This window comes from Carassius carassius, chromosome 31 (genome assembly GCF_963082965.1).
Source record: "Carassius carassius chromosome 31, fCarCar2.1, whole genome shotgun sequence".
NCBI lineage: Eukaryota > Metazoa > Chordata > Actinopteri > Cypriniformes > Cyprinidae > Carassius > Carassius carassius.
The window spans coordinates 4,471,902-4,496,045 of NC_081785.1; the positions used below are offsets into that span (position 1 = coordinate 4,471,902).

The 24,144-nt window shown below is 39.0% G+C and overlaps 2 protein-coding genes across 10 annotated transcripts in view; one reads left to right on the plus strand and one right to left on the minus strand.

Annotated features, from left to right (window-relative positions):
* Positions 1-13,504, plus strand: part of LOC132111380 (ral GTPase-activating protein subunit alpha-1-like) — a 70,515-nt gene extending 57,011 nt beyond the window's left edge. For 5 of the 9 annotated variants that reach the window (XM_059518606.1, XM_059518610.1, XM_059518607.1 and 2 more), the window contains 2 exons: positions 8,512-8,636; positions 13,336-13,504. In XM_059518606.1, coding sequence (XP_059374589.1) covers positions 8,512-8,636; positions 13,336-13,481 — 271 coding nt within the window. In that variant the 3' untranslated portion in view covers positions 13,482-13,504. Of the gene's footprint in view, positions 1-8,511; positions 8,637-9,634; positions 9,666-9,838; positions 9,892-12,650; positions 12,766-13,335 lie in introns of those variants that run through there. The other 4 variants (XM_059518608.1, XM_059518613.1, XM_059518615.1 and 1 more) reach the window with 3 other exon arrangements.
* Positions 13,505-16,230: 2,726 nt separating this feature from the next.
* On the minus strand, positions 16,231-18,268 carry LOC132112007 (insulinoma-associated protein 2-like). The gene has a single exon (XM_059519606.1). The coding sequence runs from the start codon at positions 17,956-17,958 to the stop codon at positions 16,414-16,416; it is 1,545 nt and encodes a 514-aa protein (XP_059375589.1). The 5' UTR covers positions 17,959-18,268; the 3' UTR covers positions 16,231-16,413.
* Between the last annotated feature and the right edge of the window lie 5,876 nt (positions 18,269-24,144).

Sequence of the window (24,144 nt, forward strand, 5' to 3'; positions counted from 1 at the left end):
AAGCGCATTGTTTGGGTGAATTTGTGTAATTTAAAAGAATTGGAAGTCGTTAAAATAAGTGCACATGGAAAATACATTGGCTTTCAAGTCTCTTTTCATCCATATAATCAAGCTTATTTTCTTCCACCTGAATTGCATTGCACGCTGAGCCTCAGTTTACCACCTTTAGTTTCACAGAAAAACTAAATTAGATTTTTTTCTGGATACACCTCAGGTGCTGTTCTAGCTGAAGAGGTCCTCATTTAGAAATGTTTAAATTATGCACCGACTTACGCATGATCACAGTAACCTCTCTTTAGTTCAGCAGAGACATGCATTGTAAGGTAAATTATCTAGATTTAAGAAAGACAGACCAGCGTTTCCCTTTTATACAAAGCCTGCAATATGCCTTTGTCAAGTAATGTCAAAACATCATCTTTTTTCCCTAATTATTTGCATCGAAACTCAATAATATCAGACTTTTCATTCGCTGTGCTCACTTTTTCCCCTTCATCTCTTCTCTTTTCTCATTCTGTAAGCCAATACGCTTCAACCTCTCTTGTGCATGACTCTAAGTTCCAGTTCCTTCTCTTGGCCCTGGGCTGCATCCATCTGCCTCCCTGAACACTGATCCCTCATTCGGCATGACTGTGAAATTAAGGCCTGGAATGGAGAGAAATGGACCTCTTTGGTCTTGATGTCTGTTGGAGGGAAAGGAAAAAAACAGCAGATAGCAGGTAGCTGGCGTGGGTCAGTGTTATGAATGCTGGGCAGACAAAATAACAGGGTTAAACTGCAGATAGCACAGGACTAATCCAATGGGCCATGTGTGCAAAAAGAGCCTGAGCTTGGGGCCTTCCAACCAGCCTTAGTCTCTGAGGGCACCATGTTGGGTCTGAGTGATAAAATGTTCTGGCCTGCCATATGTGGAAGTGTGTGTGCGTTTTAAACACCCCACTTCGATTAGAGCTAGTTGACCTGTCTCGCCCTGAGTCTACCGAATCACTACAGCTGTTAATCTTCTTGTAACGCATACTGGAATGAAGTGGATCTAGATCTGGTCCTTCAAGCCCTGATTGCACGGTGAGAGAAACCCACATTATCTGATCCGTCTGGCTCATGGCTGCAAGTTGGCCGAGGGGTAGATTGAGTGTTGTTGGCTCTGACTCGACAAAGAAAAAACACATAAGTTTAAGAGTCACGGCCATCTTCCATCTGTCAGTGGTCGATTGGGAAGCAGGGGGAGAGGAGGGGATGTGCTAAGCGGCTTTCCCATTGGCCGTGCCAGTCCAGTGGTGTGTGTGGGACCGTTGCAGCTCCGGTGTGACAGTGGGGGCAGGCCCGCTGGCTGCTGATTGGCAGCGATAAGTGCCGGGCTGCTGGGGTCAGCATATGGCAGGGCGTGATAGCGGAGAGAGTGGAAGAGCTTTGGGTCATAGCCTCCTTCCATCTGACTCTGGCTTTTCCAAAAGCAACCGAGCTGATGGAAGCAGCAGGCCAGCGCTTCCCCTTTTGTCCCCATGCTTGAGCGGCCCACACACAAACACACACACTTGACGTAGCCACAGCCAAACGCATAACAGGCAGTGCTGCCACACACTGCCAGCTCTCACAATGGGCCCTATTGTGTCCAAATAACAACGTGGTTTGCTGGTGTGTGTGTGTGTGAAGGGGGATGCAAGGTTTTACTATTCACTAATTGTCTTATCAGTGCCGAAAAAGGGGCTGGAACAGATTAAAGAGGGGGGTTGGGGTATTGTTGGGGTCAGTGCTTAATTGCTTTTGCCATTTTCTGTCTCTCTCTCGCCTGTTTATCTCTTTATTTTGTGCATTAGTAATTCTTGTAACTGCACAAGCGACTTGTTTTTTTTTCCAGCACAGTTCACCTCAGTGGTCGCTGATGGCATTAATATGTCAATCAATCACTAAGCCTCTCCTCCTAACTTCTCTGCTGTTTTGACCTGTTAGCACCGACAGCTTCATCCCCAGACTTTCCAGTCAGTCAAACACAGGCCTTGTGTGAATGAGTAAGGTGCAGGGTGTGTTAACAAAAAAAAATGTTGTTGCGTGGCCCCCTCCGGCTCGGGATAGATTGGTAAACAACAAGCTCCCTGGGGGTGCATGGCAATGGAGAATGTGGGTCTGACTCTTACAAAGTGTTTAGGATGCACTGCAGGCTTCTCACATGGAGTTTGTGGTTAGTGTAGCAGAGACACATGTCTGTCTATATTTCTATCTATCTATCTATCTATCTATCTATCTATCTATCATTCTAAATCATTATATATATCGTTCTATTCATTCTAGCGTTGGATCTGTTGTTCTGTCCGTCTCCCTGTCTTTCTATCTCTTACATCTGTCTATCATTCTATCTATCTATCTGTCTGTCTGTCTGAAAGTTTGTTTGAAAAAAAAAATGTTTTTTACATGTATTTACACATTAGTTCTATTAATTTATATTAGTTTTATCAAAGTTTTACTTTTTTTAATGACTTGTGTATGGGATGATTTCAATTCGTTCATAGTAAGCATAAAGAGAAATCGCACAATCACTTATTTTTATTACTCCAGAAGTGCCTAGAATTTGCTAATTCTACATGAATAAGGGCCTAAATAAAATAAAAAAAGTAATAAAAATCTTCACATCTGATATTGTTTTGACTGGAAGAGCTGTGAAGAATTGCACAATAATGTATTATTTTATTTAAATCAAATCACATCAAAACCTGCTGAAACCTGTTAAAAGATAAACACTTCTTGTGCGAATTCAGACCTCAAATGTTTCTGCGAAGCCAAATGTGATTTAAAAAATTAATAGCCATGGCATTTGAAAGCTGTGGTGAAAAATCTCTACTCTCAGTAGAACCACAAAATCAGGTTACTGTTTAAAAAAGACATGCACAGGAGGCAGATGGCAAGCCTACCTTTACTCATTCATACTAATCAGGACCGCCACGTACGTGTAGCTCGGCGTACACGCAGCCCTCTCTGATAGCATTAGCGCTGACTTGCACGTCATGAATGTTAAATAAATGTTGCATTTGCAATGGCAGCACGCACATCACTTTCCACCTGGGGCGCGGGGACAGGACGCGGGGCGATAAATCGGGCTGGCCACTCTCGGGGCTGTATTTCATGAGCCCTTCAATTTGGTTTCAGCGGAGATTAATAGGAGAGGCTGTGATGCTGGAGACCAGGCCCAGATCAGTGTCTCGGAGCCCCAGGCAATGGTGCATTAGCCTGGGCTATCTCTCCTCTCATCTGCTTGTGCCACGCGGAGACATTGGCCGTAATGACGGGGCTGTGGCAGCCAGCCACAGCACCGTGCCTCGCTAATAAAATCACTGTTAGAGCCACGATATCAGCAGGCATCAGATGGAAAAATAAACCGATTAGCCTGCTCTTCGGGGCACACATAGATTTCTGTAATTATACGCAGTAAAACTCCTCAAATTTGATTATTTGTGTGATGTTTTTCTGTCACTTTTCTGATCTCGTTCTCTTTCTCTCCAATGTCAGTGCAGATGTATTTGTATTGGTGGATTTTGGCTGGTCAGATCTAAATTTTTTAGGTTTATTTTCTTAGTTGGTTTGATCAACACTTTGATATTTGACTCGGATGTTTTCCGCGTGCATAACTGGGTAGATCTGATGAGATTGCTTGATTGATGGCAGATCTTAACATCAAAAAAGTGTAAACTTGGAAATGCTCCATTTAAAGGAAGTTTACCCAAAAATAAAAATTTGCTAAAAAAATTACTCTTTCTCAGGCCATCCAAAAATTAGATGAATTTGTTTCTTCATTGGAACAGATTTGAAGAAAGTTTGCTTTACATTATTTGCTCACCAATGGATCCTCTGCAGTGAATGGTCGCCATCAAAGTGAGATTTCAAACAGCTATATATATATAAAAAAAAAAAAATCACAATTAATCTGCAAGTAATAAAATATATACAAATAATATGCAAAAAAAGTCTTCTGTTCATAAGATTGCTGTCTTCTTTGGAAGACGTCTTGCATCAAGAGAAATATTCACAACAAACATTGATTACAAGTGAAAACAGTCCAAAACCATTCTAAACAAATATTGTGGTGGATTTTGTGAGAGGACAACAGGAGAGGAACTGGAGTGACCATTATTTTGGATTGTGGACTTAGAAGTAACTGTTTAAAGTTTGTTCCATACAAACACATAGCTTTTTTGCTTCACAATACTGTATGTTAATTGATGAACTGGAGTGGTGTGGATTATTGTTATGTTTGTTTGGACTTTAATTCTGACGGCACCCATTCACATTGGTGAGTAAGTAATGTAATGCTAAATTTATCCAAATGTGGTTTGATGAAGAAACAATATCATCTATATCTTGGATGGCCTGAGGGTGAGTAAATATTAAGCAAATTTCTTTTTTGGGTGAACTATTCCTTTAAGCAGTGTAACTGCAACTGTATATCAGCTAAGTGATTTCTCGCAGGGTTTGACGGACAAGTCCCAACAAAAGTACCTGTGGAGACCCTGCGGTTTGTGGTTTGAATGAGCGGACTCCTCTGTGCGTGTCAAGACACGAGAGCCGTTCAGCAGCCGGACAGTGGCTCTCTCTGTGGGGCTGCGGATCCTGCTCTGGGTTTCTTTTGAAAGGTGCCAATTCTGTCCTATGGAGGATTTCTCAGAACAGATAATGACAACCACACCATGCGGAGAAAATGACTGATCATGTGTGTAATTAAAATGAGGCGTGTGTTTGTGTGCGCGCGCGCAATTTGAGACTACTACTCAGCTACTGTGCTGTGTTAATTTGCAAGACCAGAGCAGTGAATAGCTGTGCTCTCGGATTTTGAAGATATTGGCCGTGTGTCATCTTTGTGCATTCACACATCCAATTGTCCCAGAGCTCTCCAATGAACTGATGTTTCCAGGCACATATGTCCTTTGAGATGCCCTGTTTTTATTTGTGTTAATGCTATTTTTTATGATTAATTTGGACATCAGTTCAGCATAATGAATATGTTGTAGTCAGGCTCATGCACTATTCAGAATTGAGAATGCCATTTAAATTCCCATTGAGCTCCTTAATTTGAATTGGATTTTAATTGAGGTAGCAAACGAACTGCAGAATTAGCTTAAATTTAAAAATGTGAATGTAAAGTACAAATAATTTCATTTATAACAATTTGAGTGATGTTCGGAGAAAAACTTTGAATGTTGAAAAGTTTGAGGTCAGTAAGATTTTTGTTTTTAATGTTTTTTAAGTCTAATGGTTAAAAAGGCTGCATTTATTTGGAAAAATACAGTAAAAACAGTTATACTGTGAGATATTGCAGTTTAAAACTCGCATGGTCCTTAAGAAATCCTTCTAGTATGCTGATTTGGTGCTCAAGAAACATTTCTTATTATTATCAATGTGGAAAACAGTTTTGTTGCTTAATATTTCAGTGAAAACTGATAATTTTTTTTCAAGATTCTTTGATGCATAGAATTTTTTTTCCATTTATTTTGAAATAGAATTATCATCTAACATTATATATAAATCTGTTAAATTGCATCTTTGCCTACAAAAAAAAAAAAATCCCACTGACCCCAAACTTTTTGAATGGTTATGTACATTCCATCATACTTTTGTGGTCCAGGGTGGAAGAACATTTCATTTCATTACCTGGTTTTAATTCCTTTAAATCACCATTGGTAAATTCCTCTTCCTTTTCAAATTGCAATTCAGATTCCAATTCCAACTTCCTGTGAGATGTGGCCAGTTCAATTTAAATTCACACTCAAGAATAAATTTTTCACATTTTCACCATGGTTATTGCTTTATGTTAGCGGTTCTGATGTTTTCTCAGAGATCATTGTCATCTACCTATGAGTGTTCGCTAGACACCATGTTGTCATAGAGGAGTTATTGGGGTCAAGGTGACTGACACGACTTTGACATCATGAAAAGCTTCTACCCCTTTCCAGAGGCGTGCTTCTGTTCTCCACCACTGCCGTCAGCTTCGAGAGGGGGAGGGAACGAAATCGAGGGTAGCAGGAGTGATCAATTTGGAGGCTATCAGCACCAGCATGTTCGGAGTGCTGAATTAACACACCACCAGGGACTGTTCCTGGAGCCCACCACGAGCCCTTCACTCTTAATGTGCTAACAAGCTCACTTTTGCTGTCTCTTCAGTGGCAATTTCTCTCTTTCCTTCCAGAGCCCAGGAGTTCAGCGTGGTGACAATGAAAAGCTCTGTAGGAGGGGGGAAGAGGCCAGGAGTATTTTTCCCCCCTTCTGCCTTTCATCCACAGGGAAAATGAGTTTCTGGTAAAGCACAAAAGGCTCTTTTTTTCATCCTCCTCTCCTCTTCTAGCATGTGATGCTAGAGAGGGCACGAGAACCTGGCACGCACTCTCTTAAAAGGACTTACTCCTTTTTAACAAGCCGTCATAAAAAAACACCACCCATCTAAAATTCAATTACGGCGGATGCAAGGCCCGGGTTATTTGGGTGAATACATAGTGCAAAAAGGAGAGAAGGGGAAAAAGAAGAACTGTTTTTTCCTTTACCTCTCTCTTTGTGACACACAAAGAGCATCTGAAGTCAACAGCGGAGAGGATTTGTTGTCTTGGTGACAGGGTGGCACTAGAGGCTCATCTCAGGTTTAGGATGGTGACCACATGTGGGTGGCTCTGAGAGGGCTATTAAGATGCACAACGGTGCTGCTCATGCTCTGCTCTCGCAGTTTGGAATAGTAGTTGCCAGGTTGTAGCCAGACTATCAGCATGAAATCTGGTCCACTTTGCACCTTATTATGGCCATGAAGCATCTGTGTAGCAGAGCTGTAGTCAGGACTAGACCCTGTAAAACCCAGACCAGTAACAAACCCCAAGATCCGGATCTTGGCTAATACCAGACCAAGACTAAACCCATCAAGACTCATAGACATTTCAGTCTTAAACATAAAAAGCTGGTTTGATTCCAGCTTTTTTACCCATGATACAATTTTGTAAATATTTCATCATATCATATTCGTTGTAGTTAGTTTTATGGTAAAAATGGTATCTAAGTTGTAACTTCTGTTTTGTGCAGATGTACACTGCCGTTCAAACGTTTGAAGTTGGTAAGTTTTTATGATGTCTCACCAAGGCTGCATTTATTTATTCAAAAATACAGTAAAAACGGTAATATTGTGAAATATTATAACAATACTTTTTGAATATATTTTAAAATGAAATTTATTCCTGTGATGGCAAATCTGAAGGTTCAGCACCATTACTCCAGTCCTCAGTGTCACATTAATCATTTTAATATACTGATTTGGCGCTCAGGAACAATTCTTATCAATTTTAAAAAAGTATGGTGAAACGTCTTTTCGGGATTCTTTTATGAATAGAAAGTTCAAATAAATCTGATGTTATTTGAAACTGAAATCTTTTGTAACCTTATAAATGTCTTTACTTTCACATTTGATTAATTCTTCACTTAATAAAAGTAATTTCTTTCAAAAATAGGATTTTGTGTATGTGTTTTGGCTGGCAAGTTTTAAGCAAAATATAAATGAGTCCGTGTCTAGTGAATTAACTGTGGTTGATGGTTCATGAGGCAGTGGCGCTCTTAGTTTTAATCATTTGGAAGTGCAGAACAGGGAGGCCACAGCTGATGTCTACATTCAGAAGCTTTGAATTCATTTGTTAGCAGTCGTGGCTGAATGTTTCTGTAAGTAAGACCATATGAGTGCTGTTCTGAGCTGTTAACACGGCTGTCATAGCTGTCACCGGCTCAGTCATGTTCTGCTTATGGTTGTAGTACAGCATGTGTCTAATTACATCGCTCCCACAAACACTTTCTCTGGCTGCTTTCTCTTCTCCTCTGTGGGAACCTCTCACCCACTCAACGTAGGGTTCGCTCTCAAACTGTGGGACCCGTGGGGAGGAAACGGGTCTGCTGGAGACAGGAAAAGGCAAACGACAGATCTGCGTGAGTGTTGTAAAGTATTTCCTAGAGGAGACGCTTCCTACGTGTTCATCTTAACCGCCAGAAGCGCTCAAAGAACTAGACCCGAGAATAACTTCCCCCTGCCTCGTCCCAGCAGGACCTCCGTTTTTTTTTTGTCTCGCAATCACTCCGTTTCTCGCCGTTACTCCATAAAGTTTCTCCAGTGACACAACATCCGACGTTCTCCGAACAGTGTGCTCTTGGCTTACTGAGTTATGAATGCAGCAAAGACCATATGCCACCAGTCTACTTAATCAAATCGGCCCCATTAACAGAATCCCTCCGTTTTTAAACCCATACACAGCGACATAATCCAATCCCTTCCATTTACTCAATACCATCATTTTTCTTAACTGAATAACACAGACAGTAAGATGTCCATTGATACCCAGTGTCACCATACGTAAAGCAATGACAGCTTTGTAATATAGTTTACAGTATGATGGGAGAATTATTAACCCATGGCATCCTGGCTAACTGTTTGACCCCTGTTGATGTGTTCTTGTCGCTTATGATATTGATGCACCAATATTGTATGACTTTAACTCATATGTTTATCAGCTACGAAGAGAGAGCAAGGTATCTGGAGACGATAGTCCAGCACCACTTGGAACCGACAACATTTGAGGACTATGCGGCTCGTGTTTTCTGCCCTGCACCTTTCCACCATCTTCCTTCTGAAGCAGGTGGGCATTGACTAAATGAATCTATTCTTAATTAATCTGTCATTTTACACTTCTCTCTATTCACCTCAGTTCCAGGCTTGATGAATCACATGCACACTTTCTATCCAATCACCTCACCTTTGTTATTTTTACATGTACATTTTCATGCATTTGGCAGATGCTTTTATCCAAAGCAACACTGTATTCGATATTCATAAACACTACCATTCAAAAGTTTGGGGTCATTAAGATGTTTTTATGTCTTTGAAAGAAGTCTCTTATGCTCACCGAGCATTTATTTGATCAAAAATGCAGTGAAATATTATTACATTTCAAACACCAACTGGGGTTATCAATGTTAAAAACAGTTGTGCTGCTTAATAATTTAGCAAAAACCATAATGCATGTGATTTTGATTAATAAATACTGAGAAAAACAGCATTTGTTTGGTTTTTAAATGTCTTTACTGTCACTTTTGATCAATTAAATGCATCCCTGCTGAATAAAAGTTCATTTCTTTCAAAACAAAATCTCACTGAGCTCAAACGTTTGAACATGTTTTTCAAGAAGCTCTTTCTGGGAATCAAACCCATGGCCTTGGCATATATATGAGCTACAGGAATGCTAAACTTAAAATGAACATGGCAGCTGAACCAGAAATAATGTTATGCCCTTTTTGAGGAAGACATTCCTGAGAAAACAATTGCAGATGAATGAGAAGAATTCATTGACCTTTCCTCCAAAAATAAGTCATTATCCAAGCCTTTCATTTGAGGACAGATGCATAACTGTACACAAATTATTTTTTTATTCAAAAAATTTGCTTTTCACCTGAAAAACGTTTTGTATTCTATGCAAATTGACTCTTTTTTTCAAACCCAGAGATTTTATTCTGGCTTTTGTGTTGGGTGCCTGGTAACTTCTAATCCCAAATGTTAATTTTATTTTATTTTTTTCATTCCCATTTGATTTTTTTTTTTTATATATTTTATTTTGTTTATTTTATGTTTCCCCTTCAGATCATAATCTATCACTTGTGTATATCTAAAGGTAAGATTCCTGAAGATGCCGTACACTGAGGCTGCCTGATTGTCTTTGCGTTTGTTTGGCTTGTAACGAAGTTATGAGCTTGTGTTGTTCTTGTTTGTTTGTTTGTTTGTTTGATTCCTTTCTAGACTGAAACATGTTCCCTTCTTTTTCCATGTTCTCTGTATTTTGTCCAGTGGGAAGTCTGCAACATAAATTGCATGGCATGTTCACATCAAGTCCCTAACACTGACCAACATTTACACTCGTCACCTCTTTCAGACGTCCCTCCTCTGGGTTCCTATAAGTCACGTCTGTGTCCAGCATGATCTCACCACTTCACTCACCTCATCTTCTATTCTTTATATCACACATAATGTCTGTCTGTTTGTGTAAATGTTGAATGGAAGCTCCAGAATGGTACAGTACAGCTCTCATATGGATAATATGGATATGGACAGCTTAATGGCGGCAGCTTGCCACTTTCTTAGCAGCCTTTGTTCCGGAGGTATTCTTCCTGTTCCATAAGATTCTCAATAAAGAGTTCTTCAACCAACTCTTGCTTGAATCACAACATTATAACAACTGATTACAGAATGGAAAAAGTGCAAATTGCAGAATGTATTGAATCACTGCCCATCGTATTTGTATCTGAGATTTTAGTAAACCACTGTGCTCTAATGCAAATGTTTCAATAATTGCCATTTATAATAATGATAATTTGAAAGCACACTACCAATGTTTGGGCTCGGTATGACTTAAGTAATAAAGGACGCATTAAAAGTCACAGTAAAACGAAACAAAATTACTGTTTTATTGTATTTTTGATCAAACTAAGCATTAAAACGTTACCGACCCTAAATTTTTGCATGGAAGTGTGTTATCCCTTTCTCAGCAGCCTCAGAGCTCATGTGTAGGTCTTTTTTTTAAATATCTATATAAATAAGGTTGCGTTATGTAAATGGCATTTTATTTCCAGAACGCTACTGCAGAGCATGATTGCTTTACAGAAGTCATTCAGGTACAGCTTGTACAGATGGTGTTGCTGTATCATTTCAATGAGGTTGGTGTCACAGCATTCGTTTTTGCACTTTAGTTACTAGTGGGGGATAATCCAGACATCTTTTTGTGTTGTGTATGTGTAAGTTGAGTGGATGAGTGAGTGCGTGTATGAATAATACCTTCATGAGCATGTGGAGAGATGTGGTCTTGTATTTCATGTGCACCTGCTACAACCCGAATTCCAGAAAAGTTGGGATGTTTTTTAAATTTTAATAAAATGAAAACTAAAGGAATTTCAAATCACATGAGCCAATATTTTATTCACAATAGAACATAGATAACGTAGCAAATGTTTAAACTGAGAAATTTTACACTTTTATCCACTTAATTAGCTCATTTAAAATTTAATGCCTGCTACAGGTCTCAAAAAAGTTGGCACGGGGGCAACAAATGGCTAAAAAAGCAAGCAGTTTTGAAAAGATTCAGCTGGGAGAACATCTAGTGATTAATTAAGTTAATTGATATCAGGTCTGTAACATGATTAGCTATAAAAGCTTTGTCTTAGAGAAGCAGAGTCTCTCAGAAGTAAAGATGGGCAGAGGCTCTCCAATCTGTGAAAGACTGCGTAAAAAAATTGTGGAAAACTTTAAAAACAATGTTCCTCAACGTCAAATTGCAAAGGCTTTGCAAATCTCATCATCTACAGTGCATAACATCATCAAAAGATTCAGAGAAACTGGAGAAATGTCTGTGCGTAAGGGACAAGGCCGGAGACCTTTATTGGATGCCCGTGGTCTTCGGGCTCTCAGATGACACTCCATCACTCATCGGCATGATTGTGTCAATGACATTACTAAATGGGCCCAGGAATACTTTCAGAAACCACTGTCGGTAAACACAATCCGCCGTGCCATCAGCAGATGCCAACTAAAGCTCTATCATGCAAAAAGGAAGCCATTTGTGAACATGGTCCAGAAGCGCCGTCGTGTCCTGTGGGCCAAGGCTCATTTAAAATGGACTATTTCAAAGTGGAATAGTGTTTTATGGTCAGACGAGTCCAAATTTGACATTCTTGTTTGAAATCACGGACGCCGTGTCCTTTGGGCTAAAGAGGAGGGAGACCTTCCAGCATGTTATCAGCGTTCAGTTCAAAAGCCAGCATCTCTGATGGTATGGGGGTGCATAAGTGCATACGCTATGGGCAGCTTGCATGTTTTGGAAGGCTCTGTGAATGCTGAAAGGTATATAAAGGTTTTAGAGCAACATATGCTTCCCTCCAAACAACGTCTATTTCAGGGAAGGCCTTGTTTATTTCAGCAGGACAATGCAAAACCACATACTGCAGCTATAACAACAGCATGGCTTCGTCGTAGAAGAGTCCGGGTGCTAACCTGGCCTGCCTGCAGTCTAGATCTTTCACCTATAGAGAACATTTGGCGCATCATTAAACGAAAAATACGTCAAAGACGACCACAAACTCTTCAGCAGCTGGAAATCTATATAAGGCAAGAATGGGACCAAATTCCAACAGCAAAACTCCAGCAACTCATAGCCTCAATGCCCAGACGTCTTCAAACTGTTTTGAAAAGAAAAGGAGATGCTACACCATGGTAAACATGCCCCGTCCCAACTATTTTGAGACCTGTAGCAGAAATCAAAATTGAAATGAGCTCATTTTGTGCATAAAATTGTAAACTTTCTCAGTTTAAACATTTGCTATGTTATCTATGTTCTATTGTGAATAAAATATTGGCTCATGTGATTTGAAAGTCTTTTAGATTTCATTTTATTAAAATTTTAAAAATGTCCCAACTTTTCCAGAATTCGGGTTGTACAATTCTGCTCACACCTTTATCTTGTATCTCTTCTTCTCTTTATCTTCCTCCTGTCTTTTTTTGTATTCTTTCTCTTTCATTCCACATCTATGCCCATCACTTTGCGTTTTTCCCGCCCCTCTCTCTTGACGTCCTTTCTGTCTGCCACTTCTGTCCATTCTCACACCCCAAGAGAGAAATGCTGTGATTTTTCTGCTCCTTACCAAACCTCAACTAGAAAACATTGGGCTCATCAAGCTAAAGGGAAAAGGCTTGAAACGGAAGGTCTTTCACGCTAGCTGTGAATGGTATGCTGGAACTGAAAATGGCAAAGTACCTTCTTTTTTGTTTTTTGTGTGCGCCCCCAACCCCCCCCCCCCCCCATTCCTCTTTTACAATGTAGTTTGTGTTGCGCTATCGTAACTGCGCCACTGTTGTTCTCATCGAGGTACAAGGTGTCAAGTCTCAGCGTTGATTAGTCCCAGCATCCCCTGTGATCCGCTCTGTGAACTTCACCCATGATGCACTGGTGCATTAACCTCTCACGCCCCTCAGGAAGGGGTTTTCACACTTATTTTGCTCTCTATTGGTTACTTGTGGCCTTTATGTACAATTTATCTGAGAGGTTTTTCCCATTCCAGTCTGAGTGAAATTCACAATTAGTCTGATTTGAGTTCACAAAGAAGTCAAATGTCTTAGTATAGACATTTATTTCCCCTGTCAATGTATTTCATATTTGAATTCACAAACCCAAGCTAAATGTAACCCCCTTAATGAGATGCCACATTTCAGTGTGGTGTTAAGTGTGTGTGAATGATCTAGCATCGTGAGGTTCTGATCTCTCTTTTCTTCTTCCTCTACCCATCCCTGCCTGACAGGCTCATGCCTCGAGAGTCAGCTGGCAGAAAGTCCAGCAATGCAGGTAGACGGGAGCGACTTAGCCTCGCCAATATCACCTCGTGCTAGCAAGAGCCGGATGTCCATGAAGCTTCGCCGTTCCTCGGGCTCTGCCAACAAGACTTGACCTGAGTGAGCAAACACACACTTCACTCCATTCGCGCTCACGCCAGAACTCCGCCCACTGCACTGTCAGAGACAAACCACACCCTCTCACCTGTGGTAGCCACACCCCCAATGCTGTCTGACTCCCCCCATTCAGAGCCAGAGTGATCAACAACGACTGAAATGTTTCTTTCTTTTTTTTGTCAATCGCTGATGGATATTGTGTTGCGTTTTACCTTAAATAACTTCCTTTACTGTTGTCATAGCTGGTGCCACTGTAGCTGCCCAGTACTCAAGAGTGCCAGTGATCATTAAAAAAAAAAAATCATCATACGATAATGTTTCTTTTTGATTGCCATCGTATCAACCACCACTTTTTATATATGTACAGAAGACGCGGTAATTGATGGCAAAAGAAGTGTCCGAAAACATGTTTCGGAGCAGATTTGCGTTTAAACTGAAGCACTTCTTGCTGTAACGCATTTCAGTTTGTTTCACTCCTAATGTGGAAAATGTTTTTATATAACATTGACACTCACATTTGTTTGTTTATTTGCTGGTTTTCTTTATGGATGACGGTTTATTGCAATTTGTAAATTCAGTTTTCGCTTCGTTAGAATGTTACTGATTTTTTTTAATGTTGATGTTATACTGAACCGCCCCTTTGTCATTTGTAATGCTTATTTGTGTGTGTATATATCTATAAATATAAAATATATACATATTTAATGTATGTGTATAGTGTATGAACAGTATCTGATCCGTGTACATATTTACCAATATTTAAATCAACCAAAAAAACTAAGTGAAACGGCCACTTAGAACAAGTCAAAGAACAAGTCTTCAGCTTGAATGTCTGTCTGTATGGCTAGATTTTTGCTGGACTCTGTCTTGTTATTTTCGTTTCATTGCACAGCAGCCTTAGAGACGAGCCCATGCAGGTTTATCAGCTCATTTACAGAATAAATCATTTGACTGCAATGCTCTTTTTGATTCACCTCGTCTTAGATGGGATTTTTAAGGAAAGTGTGAATGAGTTGCCACATTAACAGGTCTTGCAGGGAGATGGCGATGTTGCCAAATTTAACTGAACTACCCACTTCAGGACTTTTTAAGCTAGTTCAACAGTGGACGGCATGTTTTCAGACAGCTGGACAGCCTTTAATGTAATCATGTCCTGTTTTTTTTTTTGTTTTTTGTTTTCTAAACATGTAGATGTGGAAGTGTCCAAAAAAAAAAAAGTCTTTGACACTAGCTTTGGTCTGCACTTTTCCGTTTAATTTTTGACCATTTAAGGGATATAAGGGTATCTGACCCTGTAGATGACGGATGCAAGTTATTACTGTTGCCATGTTTAAGATAAAATCAAGTTTGTATATTTTCTGGAAAGCTATGTGAGACTTCATGAGGGTCAGATTTTATTTTTTTTATTTTTAATTTGAATTTATCAGAAAAAAAATACTTGTGGAGTTGATCATGCAGCACCCTTCTGGATTGAAATTATAAAGTGTATATTAAAGGCCTGCACACAAGCAACTGAGACCTGTACGTAATTTCAAGAGGAAATAAACATCCTCATGGGTAGATTTTGTGTATGTTACTACTGATCAAATGCTGCATGATTCCAGGACTAACTGCATGTGTTGATAAAACAGCTGCACATGCACAGATCCACAATATTGTCACATGCTAGTAACTCTATACATTTGTATCGGATGTTGAAGGAGAGTGGATGTGCAACTTCAATAAAGAATAAAAATATTCTTACAACATAGAAAATCCTGTGCAGTTATTGGGTGCATCAAATGTTTAACCATTTATATTTTAAATGCACTGATTTTTCTTTTTTTTATTTATTTATTTATTTGTTTCTAGTTTTAAGCAGCTTCTCCTGTTAATTTTTGCAAATGACAAATAAGCTACATTTGAAAGGGTATTCAAAGACAGTTCAGTTTATTGACCTTTTAATTTCCCCCATAACAGTTGAAAATGGCTACATATGAAAATAGAAATATGACACTTGTAGTTTATTATTACATGTGGGCCTCTAATAGTCTTGATGTATGCTATGGCATTTCCTGGTAGTTGTTATGATATAAATACATTTTTTGCAGCTACAGTTGTCAATTAAAATATAATGGAATGTACAGTACCTTCATTCATGATCTAGAAATCAAAGCACCTTCTAAAATGATTCAGACTAATAAACTTTCTTGGGAGCTATTTTTACAATGAGACACAAAATATATGAACTGCCTTTTCCCGTATTATAAAGACATATATTAATCAAAATCCTGCTGAGAGCCTAGAGTCTCAAGCCTGATAGATTTGTTGTTTTCCCGCTTTAAACAGTTTCACAAATTAAATTAAACCAGTAACATTAAAAACCTTTAATGGGTAACACTTTATAACTTTTAATAATATTAGCAGTAATGAGTTTCAAATAGATGTGAATCAAACCTGAAAGTGCTTATAATAATCAAATCTGAATTTATATGAGCGAAGTATTATATACAGGGTTCTCACGGTCATGGAAATATCTGGAAAGCCTTGAAAATGTAATGAATAAAATGATTGATGTTATTTTAATACATTTTTAAATAATGAAAGCAATAGAGATTTCAGTAGTTAACATTTATATTTCTTGTTATTCTAAGTTCTAAAACATTAAATTGATGTTTTTTTTTTTTTTTTTTTTTGTAACTATAAATGTCTATAGTTTTTGTTTATATTTTTGGTATTCTAAGCTCTTTATTTAATTGACTATATATGTTAATAACCTGCTAATGAAAGTTATAAAGTGATATCCAAGATTATCAAAGGATACATAAACTATCCCTGCTGTCGACAAAGAAAACCTGTAAATTCGATATTCCCACATAAAGACACTGGACGTATTATTAGTGATAATATCAATAACAAGCCGTTAGACATAATCTGAAGTGTTTGTGAGATCAGCATCCCGGCCTGACGGCCATCTGTAAGAGCGTCACCTGTCTGTTCTCTGTGGGATGAATCTTGTTGATGTGTCTGGTCAAACCCGGAGAACTGAAGAACGTGGAGGGACAGTGTTTGCATGAGAATATCTGCTGTTCTCCAGGACTCAGATCAGGTCTGAGGAGTAAGTCGTCTCTGACCGCGTGCCAGAGTCGGTGTTTGTCCCTGATCTCCGCGGAGGGGAAGTGCGCTCCGCATAAGTGACACGGGAAAGTGATCTGTCCGCTTTCAATGTGACCGTATGAGGCTGTTTTGATCGTCTCGTGCGCGGCCAGGTGTTTCCTCAGGTAGGCTTGCCTGCGGAACTTCTTGCTGCAGTAGTGACACTCAAACACTTCTTCTGGAATGGACGAGGGCAGGTAGGGGGTGCTGGACCTGTCGGGCTCCTCGGGGTAGTGATCGAACAACCTCGAGCTGTCCGCGGAGCCGATATGAATCTCAAAGCATTTCTCCGAGGACGGGTACCTCTGGTCCAGAGGAGGGTCTTGGGATCCCCTGTGCATCATGTTGCTGTCCGGTGCTGATCTGTGCTGTTGGGAGCTGTCCGGACTCAGCTGGTGCTGATTGTTCACTCTCAACTTGCTGGCGTTCTCCTTCCCCTCCACTGAGGTCTTCTCGTGGTTACGCCCCTCCAGCGGAGACTTCTTCGCGTCTCCGGTGCTCAGGCTGCGAGGTTTGTGCCATCTGCGATGGGAGGCGAGGTTGGCAGGACAGCTAAAAACTTTGTCGCACTCCGGACAGCGGTACTCAACCCGGACGATCCTGGAGCACTTGTGCTGGGCTAGAGAAAACGGATCAGTGTATTCTTCCTTACAAAGCTGGCAGATGAACTCGCCGAGAGGTTTTTTTCTGCCACTTTGTGGTTCTAGTTTTGACTCAGGACTTTCTTTTTTTATTTTAAGCCCGAGGACTGGTGAGGTGGTGACTTCGTCTTCAAAATTGAGCTTTCTGATGACTTTAGGCTTTTTTGGTGGTTTGCTCTTGCGCTCTGAGTCCATGAACGCGCGTTTTACGCATTGATGAAAGGACGGGTAGGGGGGCACCGATGAGGGTACTGGTGTGCCAAACTTCATGTCAGAGTGGTTCATTAGCAGACGCTCGATTGAAGACACTGGGGTGACCAAGGGAAATGATTCTGCCATGGCTGGTGAGCTCAGACACCTGTCCAAAAGCTCCGTGCTGATGGGTTTGATTGGGCTGTAGGAGTCTGTGCTGTTGCGCGGAGATGACGCGCTCTGCTCTGGATGACTGAAGTAGCTCTGTGCGTAATCGCTCTCTCCAACAAGCCCTCCAGAGTCCTCCTGAAGATGTTTCTGCTCATGTTTAGAGCTAATGACACTTGTCCATGATTCTGTAATAGGTTCCAGCACGTCCGGCACACTTGCATTTGGAGTTTGGGAAGACGGGTCCTCTTTGCCCGGCTCTTTTTCTTCTTGAGCACGCACCTTGTAGGATGCAGATGAGGCACGTTTACTCCTTTTCACTAAAAATCCTCGTGGCATCTTCTTGTCAGATTCACCCAAAGACCAGGTGAAACCACTGAGGAGAGGATGTGGGCTGGATACTGTCGACTTGATGCGCCCCGTGCGCGTTTTATCCTTTCGGTCGCCTTCAGGTTCTGTGCGTGCTCACTGTTAGTACCGCAGTTGTGCCCAATCAGTGCTGACATTCAAACGAGGAGGGGGCGGGACGAGCATTAATGAGCTGATCCAGTTACAGATTCATTTCTAATGGGCAGCAGACTGTTATCTCAAAGGTCTCAAGGGATCGATGGGCTCTTTAACCTTCTCATGTTTTCCAGTTTCCGGTTTAGTAATGTGAGATCAGTCCACTGAAATATATATAGTAATAAAAACATAAATATATTCAAACTTATATTTAGAAGGAATAATTTCTTATTAATATACTTAAATTAGCTTCTGAATTAAATAAATTTGAAATATTCTTCCCCGTCACCCATATACATACATACATATATATATATATATATATATATATATATATATATATATATATATATACGTATGTATGAATAAATGTGTAATTTGTATTTATTACTGTTTATTTGTAGATATTTTTATATAAAATAATTAATTATATTGATTAAAATTTAATTGAAAACAAATAATTGTAATTAAGATTTTTATTAAATGTTATTTTGAGTCAATGTATAATGTTCCAAACTGAGTAGCTTGGCAAATAATATTACCTTTAACTTTGTCGGTTTTATTTTATTTTATAAATAAAATTATAATAATATTAATAATGTGCAAGAACGCTCTATTAAAATTACTGCGTTTACTAAAACAACAGTACAGGCTGCAATAATAGACTATATTTAATTAGTGGCCGAGCACGAGTGCAGTGAGCGATGGGAATATGCGCCGCTGGTTTTCTCACGTGAGGTCAATCAGCTGCTGATAACCTGCAGAAGCTGCGGTCGCTGATAACAGACGCATCAGTTTATTCTGTGGAGCAGGGAGCGGACGGATGCTGAAGCCACAAGACTTTTACCTTCCCACTGTGTCGAGCAGCGATTCTCCTCCCAGGACACTCACCATGGACGGCAAATGAGCGTGAGAAAGAGATAGATAGATAGATAGACAGATAGATAGACAGATAGATAGATAGATAGATAGATAGATAGATAGATAGATAGATAGATAGATAGATAGATTGATTGATTTGTGTGGAATGATGAAGCATCTCTTGATGTTTTATTGCAGGTTGGCTCTGGATTTCGCTCTGCAGGAGATGATCAGCTCCAGCATCAGACTCTGGCAGTTTTACACAGACAGAATGTTGAATAATTCATGTTTAATCAGCTTTAATTAGGGCTCGTGTTGTATTTATCACTAACACAGTTTTGGTCCATTAACTCGAAATTATCACATGGACATTAAATAAACTGAAACACTATAAACGAAAATAATATCTGGGAATATTTCAGTATGTTTATATCATCATCATTATTATTAGCCTTTTATTATTATTATTATCGGTGTAACATTTTGCTACTTTTACCCATTATAAGCAGTTTTATAACAATAATGCAACGTTGTGCATTTGATACAAAATAAAAGAAAAGAAAAAGTATTTAATGATCCACTCTATTAATGCATTTCTTTAAAATAAATAATAATTGTATAGACCTGGTTTCACGTGAGAGTATTAATCACTTTATCACAAACCAAGACGTCTCGTAAGCTACAATTTGGACTGTCACTTATTTAGGATATGTGCCTTTAAAAACCTGAAACTTTTGCATTAATATTTAGATTCTTAAGTTAGATTTTTATTAAAATATATAATTAGCATTACTGTAAATGTATATGCAAATATATATATATATATATATCGTTCGGTTCAAAGATGGTGACTATATATTGGCTGTGTTTTACTTAGGTTTAACTTGCGTGCAAACAGTGAACTGATCGCGCGCAGTGGATCTGCTCTTTATTACAGTCTGTTGCCATCTTGTGGAATATTCGAATAATTGCACTTTTGAAATGTTTTATTGTTATTTGTTAGCAAGACCTTTATTTCGCTTTCACTTTTTTCCTTTGCAATTTTTATATAAACCATAAAGCCATTTTCTAGATGTTTAACACACTGTGCAATAGAAGTATTTGATAGATAGACAGACAGACAGACAATCAGTCAACCAATAAATGTAAATAACTCTGAAGACACTTAAGATAATGCGTGGTCACTGTGGTGTCCGTGTAAGTGTAGCAAAGGAATACATGCATCCATTAGAGGGCGGTAGGGAGCAGAAACGTCTGCGCTTGTTTGTGTAAAATATTCACAGATTCCATCTGGGACTGTTACATTGGAAGACGTGTGTGCCAGAAATACTTTATGCTACTATATATATATATATATATATATATATATATATATATATATATATATATATATATATATATATATATTAGTAGTAGATGTTTATTTTATTAAATATTTTGCGTCCTTAGTATTTTACAAAAAAATAATTTATTAATTAAAAAAATCCATGAGATTGAGTTCTCACATCTCTGTTGTGCCTACAACACATTGTTTTTGCATCTGCTAAATTAAAAAATATAAATTGCAAAAATGCTTGTCGTTTAATTGTTTTTAGAACTGAATTGTCTCTTTAGACAAAACGGGAAATACCACACTGTATGCATATGCATTGTCTGGGCAACTTTGCATATAAAGTTGATAGAAACCTCCAAGTTAAAGGGATAGTTCACCCAAAAATGTAAATTCTGTCATTAATTACTCAATCTTGTGTCGTTTCAAACCCACAAGACCTCCATTCACCTCCGGAAGACAAATTAAGATATTTTTGATCAGCTGTGCCATGCAGATACGCTGTTTACCCTTTGATTTAAACAGAAACAATGTATCCCAAATGTGTCACCTAGATTATTTGATCAATCTCCTTGCTACATTACTGGTAGTCCCCTTTCTGTCTATGAGAGCTCTCGGGATGCATCAAAAATATCTTAATTTGTGTCCCAAAGGTGAACGGAGGTCTTACGGGTTTGGAACAACATCAAGGTGAGTAATTAATGACATAATTTTCATTTTTGGGTGAACTATCCCTTTAAGTATGCAGGGAATGCACTGGCCCTTTAAAGTCAATACAATCTCCTGCTTAAAGGTTAAACTACTCATAACCATTACATAACCTGTAGACTACACCCTTTCAGGTGAGATTGGTGTGGAATCACTTTCCATTCATATTACTTAACCAATGTGATTTATGGACCGAGCTTCAGGATTCCCCTCTGTGTAAAATGTCCACTGCTTGAAACTGGGAAAATTGTGATGACTTGTTTAAAAATGTCACTGCAGAATCCCCATTCACACCTCTAGGAACAACACGTCTGTTGATGGAAAGATGGGGGAAGCCTGAAGGTAAAAGATTAGTGGTTTACCCTATTTTCATGTTTGAAAAGTGGCCTTTATCTCTAATGACTATTAGAAATGACACTAGTGGAGTCTGGATGAGAATGGAAATTCCAGTGGTGTTTGGAGAGGGTGGGTCACACATCCTTCACTTCACATCTAAACCTTCAGTGGCATTCACAGTGAGTCAGCAGGTGGTGTGTCAGAACATGCCATTTCATGTGAGCAAATTTCATATAAAATTGCATTATGTTCACACATGAGTGAAAATGTAGCATTTTTTAGTAAGTCACCATCTTATATCACAGGACATCATGTGCCTTATTTAATCAGTTTCAAGAAATAGTATCTCAAATTGTTCATGTGAATTTATTTACATTACCTTTCAAAAGTCTCTTTTGGTCACAAAGGCTGCATTTATTTGATTAAAAATATAGTAAAAACAGTAATATAGTCAAATAATATTATTAAAATAACTATATGAATATATTTCCAATTGTAATTTATTCCTGTGATGCAAAGCTGAATTTTCCATATGCTTCAGTGTCACATGATCCTTCAGAAATAATTTTAGTGTGCTGATTTGGTGAAATAAATAAAGTTAAAAACATCTGAGCTGTTTCATTTTTTGTGGAAACTGTGATAATTGTTTTTGAAGAATAGGAAGTTCAATAGAAGAGCATTTATTTTAAGCACTGGCCACTTTATTAGGTGCTTGGTAACACATATTGCTAATCAGCCAATCACATGGCAACAGTTAGGCATCTAGATGTGGTGAAGACGACTTGCTGAAGTTCAAACCGAGCATCAGAATGGGGAAAAAGGGGGATTTAAGTGACTTTGACGTGGAATAGTTGTTAGTGCCACACGGCCTGGTCTGAGTATTTCAAAACCTGCTGGGATTTTCACACACAACCATCTCTAGGGTTTACAGAGAATGGTCTGAAAAAGAGAAAATATCCAGTGAGTGGCAGTTGTGTGGATGAAAATGTCTTGTTGATGTCAGAGGAGAATGGGTAAACTGGTTAGAGATGATAGAAAGGCAACAGTAACTCAAAAAAAAAAAAACGTTACAACCAAGGTATGCAGAATACCATCTCTGAACACACAACACGTTGAACCCTGGAACAGATGGAAGGGTAAGAATTTGGTGTAAAGAACATGTCTCAAGATTTCAGGCTGCTGGTGGTGGTGTAATGGTGTGGGGGATGTTTTCTTGGCACACTTTGGACCCTTAGTACCAATTGAGCATTGTTTAAAAGCCACAGCCTACCTGAGTATTGTTGTTGACCATATCCATCCCTTTATGACTACAGTGTACCCATCCTCTGATGGCTACTTCCAGCAGGATAATGCACCATGTCACAAAGCTCAAATCATCTCAGACTGGTTTCTTGAACATGACAATGAGTTCACTTTACTCAAATGGCCTCCACAGTCACCAGATCTCAATCCAATAAAGCAGCTTTGGGATGTAGTGAAACGGGAGATTCACATCATGGATGTGCAGCAGACAAATCTGCAGCAACTGTGTCATGCTATCACATCAATATGGACCAAAATCTCTGAGGAATGTTTCCAACACCTTGTTGAATCTGTGCCACAAAGAATTAAGGCAATTCTGAAGTCAAAAGGTGGTCCAACCCCAAGAGGTTTGTATCAGTTGTAACAATTAATGACAAATGCATATGCGTATGAAACTTATAGGAAAAATTCATTAAACAAAGAAATCATTCATTTACCATCATAGGAAATCAATATGGCTTCCACGGAAAAAGGAAAAGAGAGATTCGGCATAATGTTCACGCAGCTCTTTTCAACTGATTTGAAAGTGAATGGGGAGTGACGCCATCAAGCTCCAAAAATGATAAGCAAATGCACTATAAAATCAGAATAGGCCATGTGATTGCTATTACAAGGAAATCATTGGAATGTAATTCTCTATTCATCCATAATGAAAAGATTACATTAAAATGTGGTCACATGTTACACAAAAACCCAATGATTTGTTGTGGGTGAACTATTCCTCATAGTTCATTCCTTATAGCATCACATCCATGTTATTGTATTATTTTCACATGGCAACAATACATGTTAAGCATGTGAGATGGTAAGTGATGAGTCAGTGATCATGTTTAAATGTGATGGATGGTCTTGTTCCTGAAGTTTATCTTGTGAATCATTAGAGGAAGATTGTGTGTTTATGTGTGTGTCAGAACTGCCTCAGTAAAAGAGACAGGGGTTTTACTAATATTCAGCCCACTGTTCTCCCACCGAACATTTCTGTGTAAGAACTCCACGCCGAGAGCTGGACAGGACATCCACACTGACAAAGGAAAATTTTCAGTTTCCAGAATTTGATCAGGTTATATGAGTTGGGACCTGATAACACTGCGAAGCAATTGCATTGTTGTGATTTGTAGGTCACTTTCCTACAATATCCACTCATCATCTTATCTATACTTGAATGAATTAGATTGAATCAGAGACGAGTTACTCAACCTGTTTATAGGTCACACTGATATAAGTTTACAGTAGTAAAAACGTTCATTCCTGGGAGTACGCTTTCTGTTGTGCTTTTAGACAATGTGCATTTTGCAGATGCGTTTTAGTGGAACACCCTCTGCCCTTGGGGTTTACCGTGCATGGTTACTGTTACTATGGTAGTTGTGTTTGAGGACAGACTGTATTGGATAGTACACTTGCGTCTTGAACGAAAAACGACGCCTTCTCTGCTTCCTTTGTGTGAATTTGAATTCCTTTGTGGGCAAATGCTCACGGCAGAAATA

Coding starts and splice junctions, on each gene's coding strand:
- LOC132112007 (XM_059519606.1), bottom strand. CDS start 17,958: ATGCCACGAGGATTTTTAGTGAAAAGGAGTAAACGTGCCTCATCTGCA.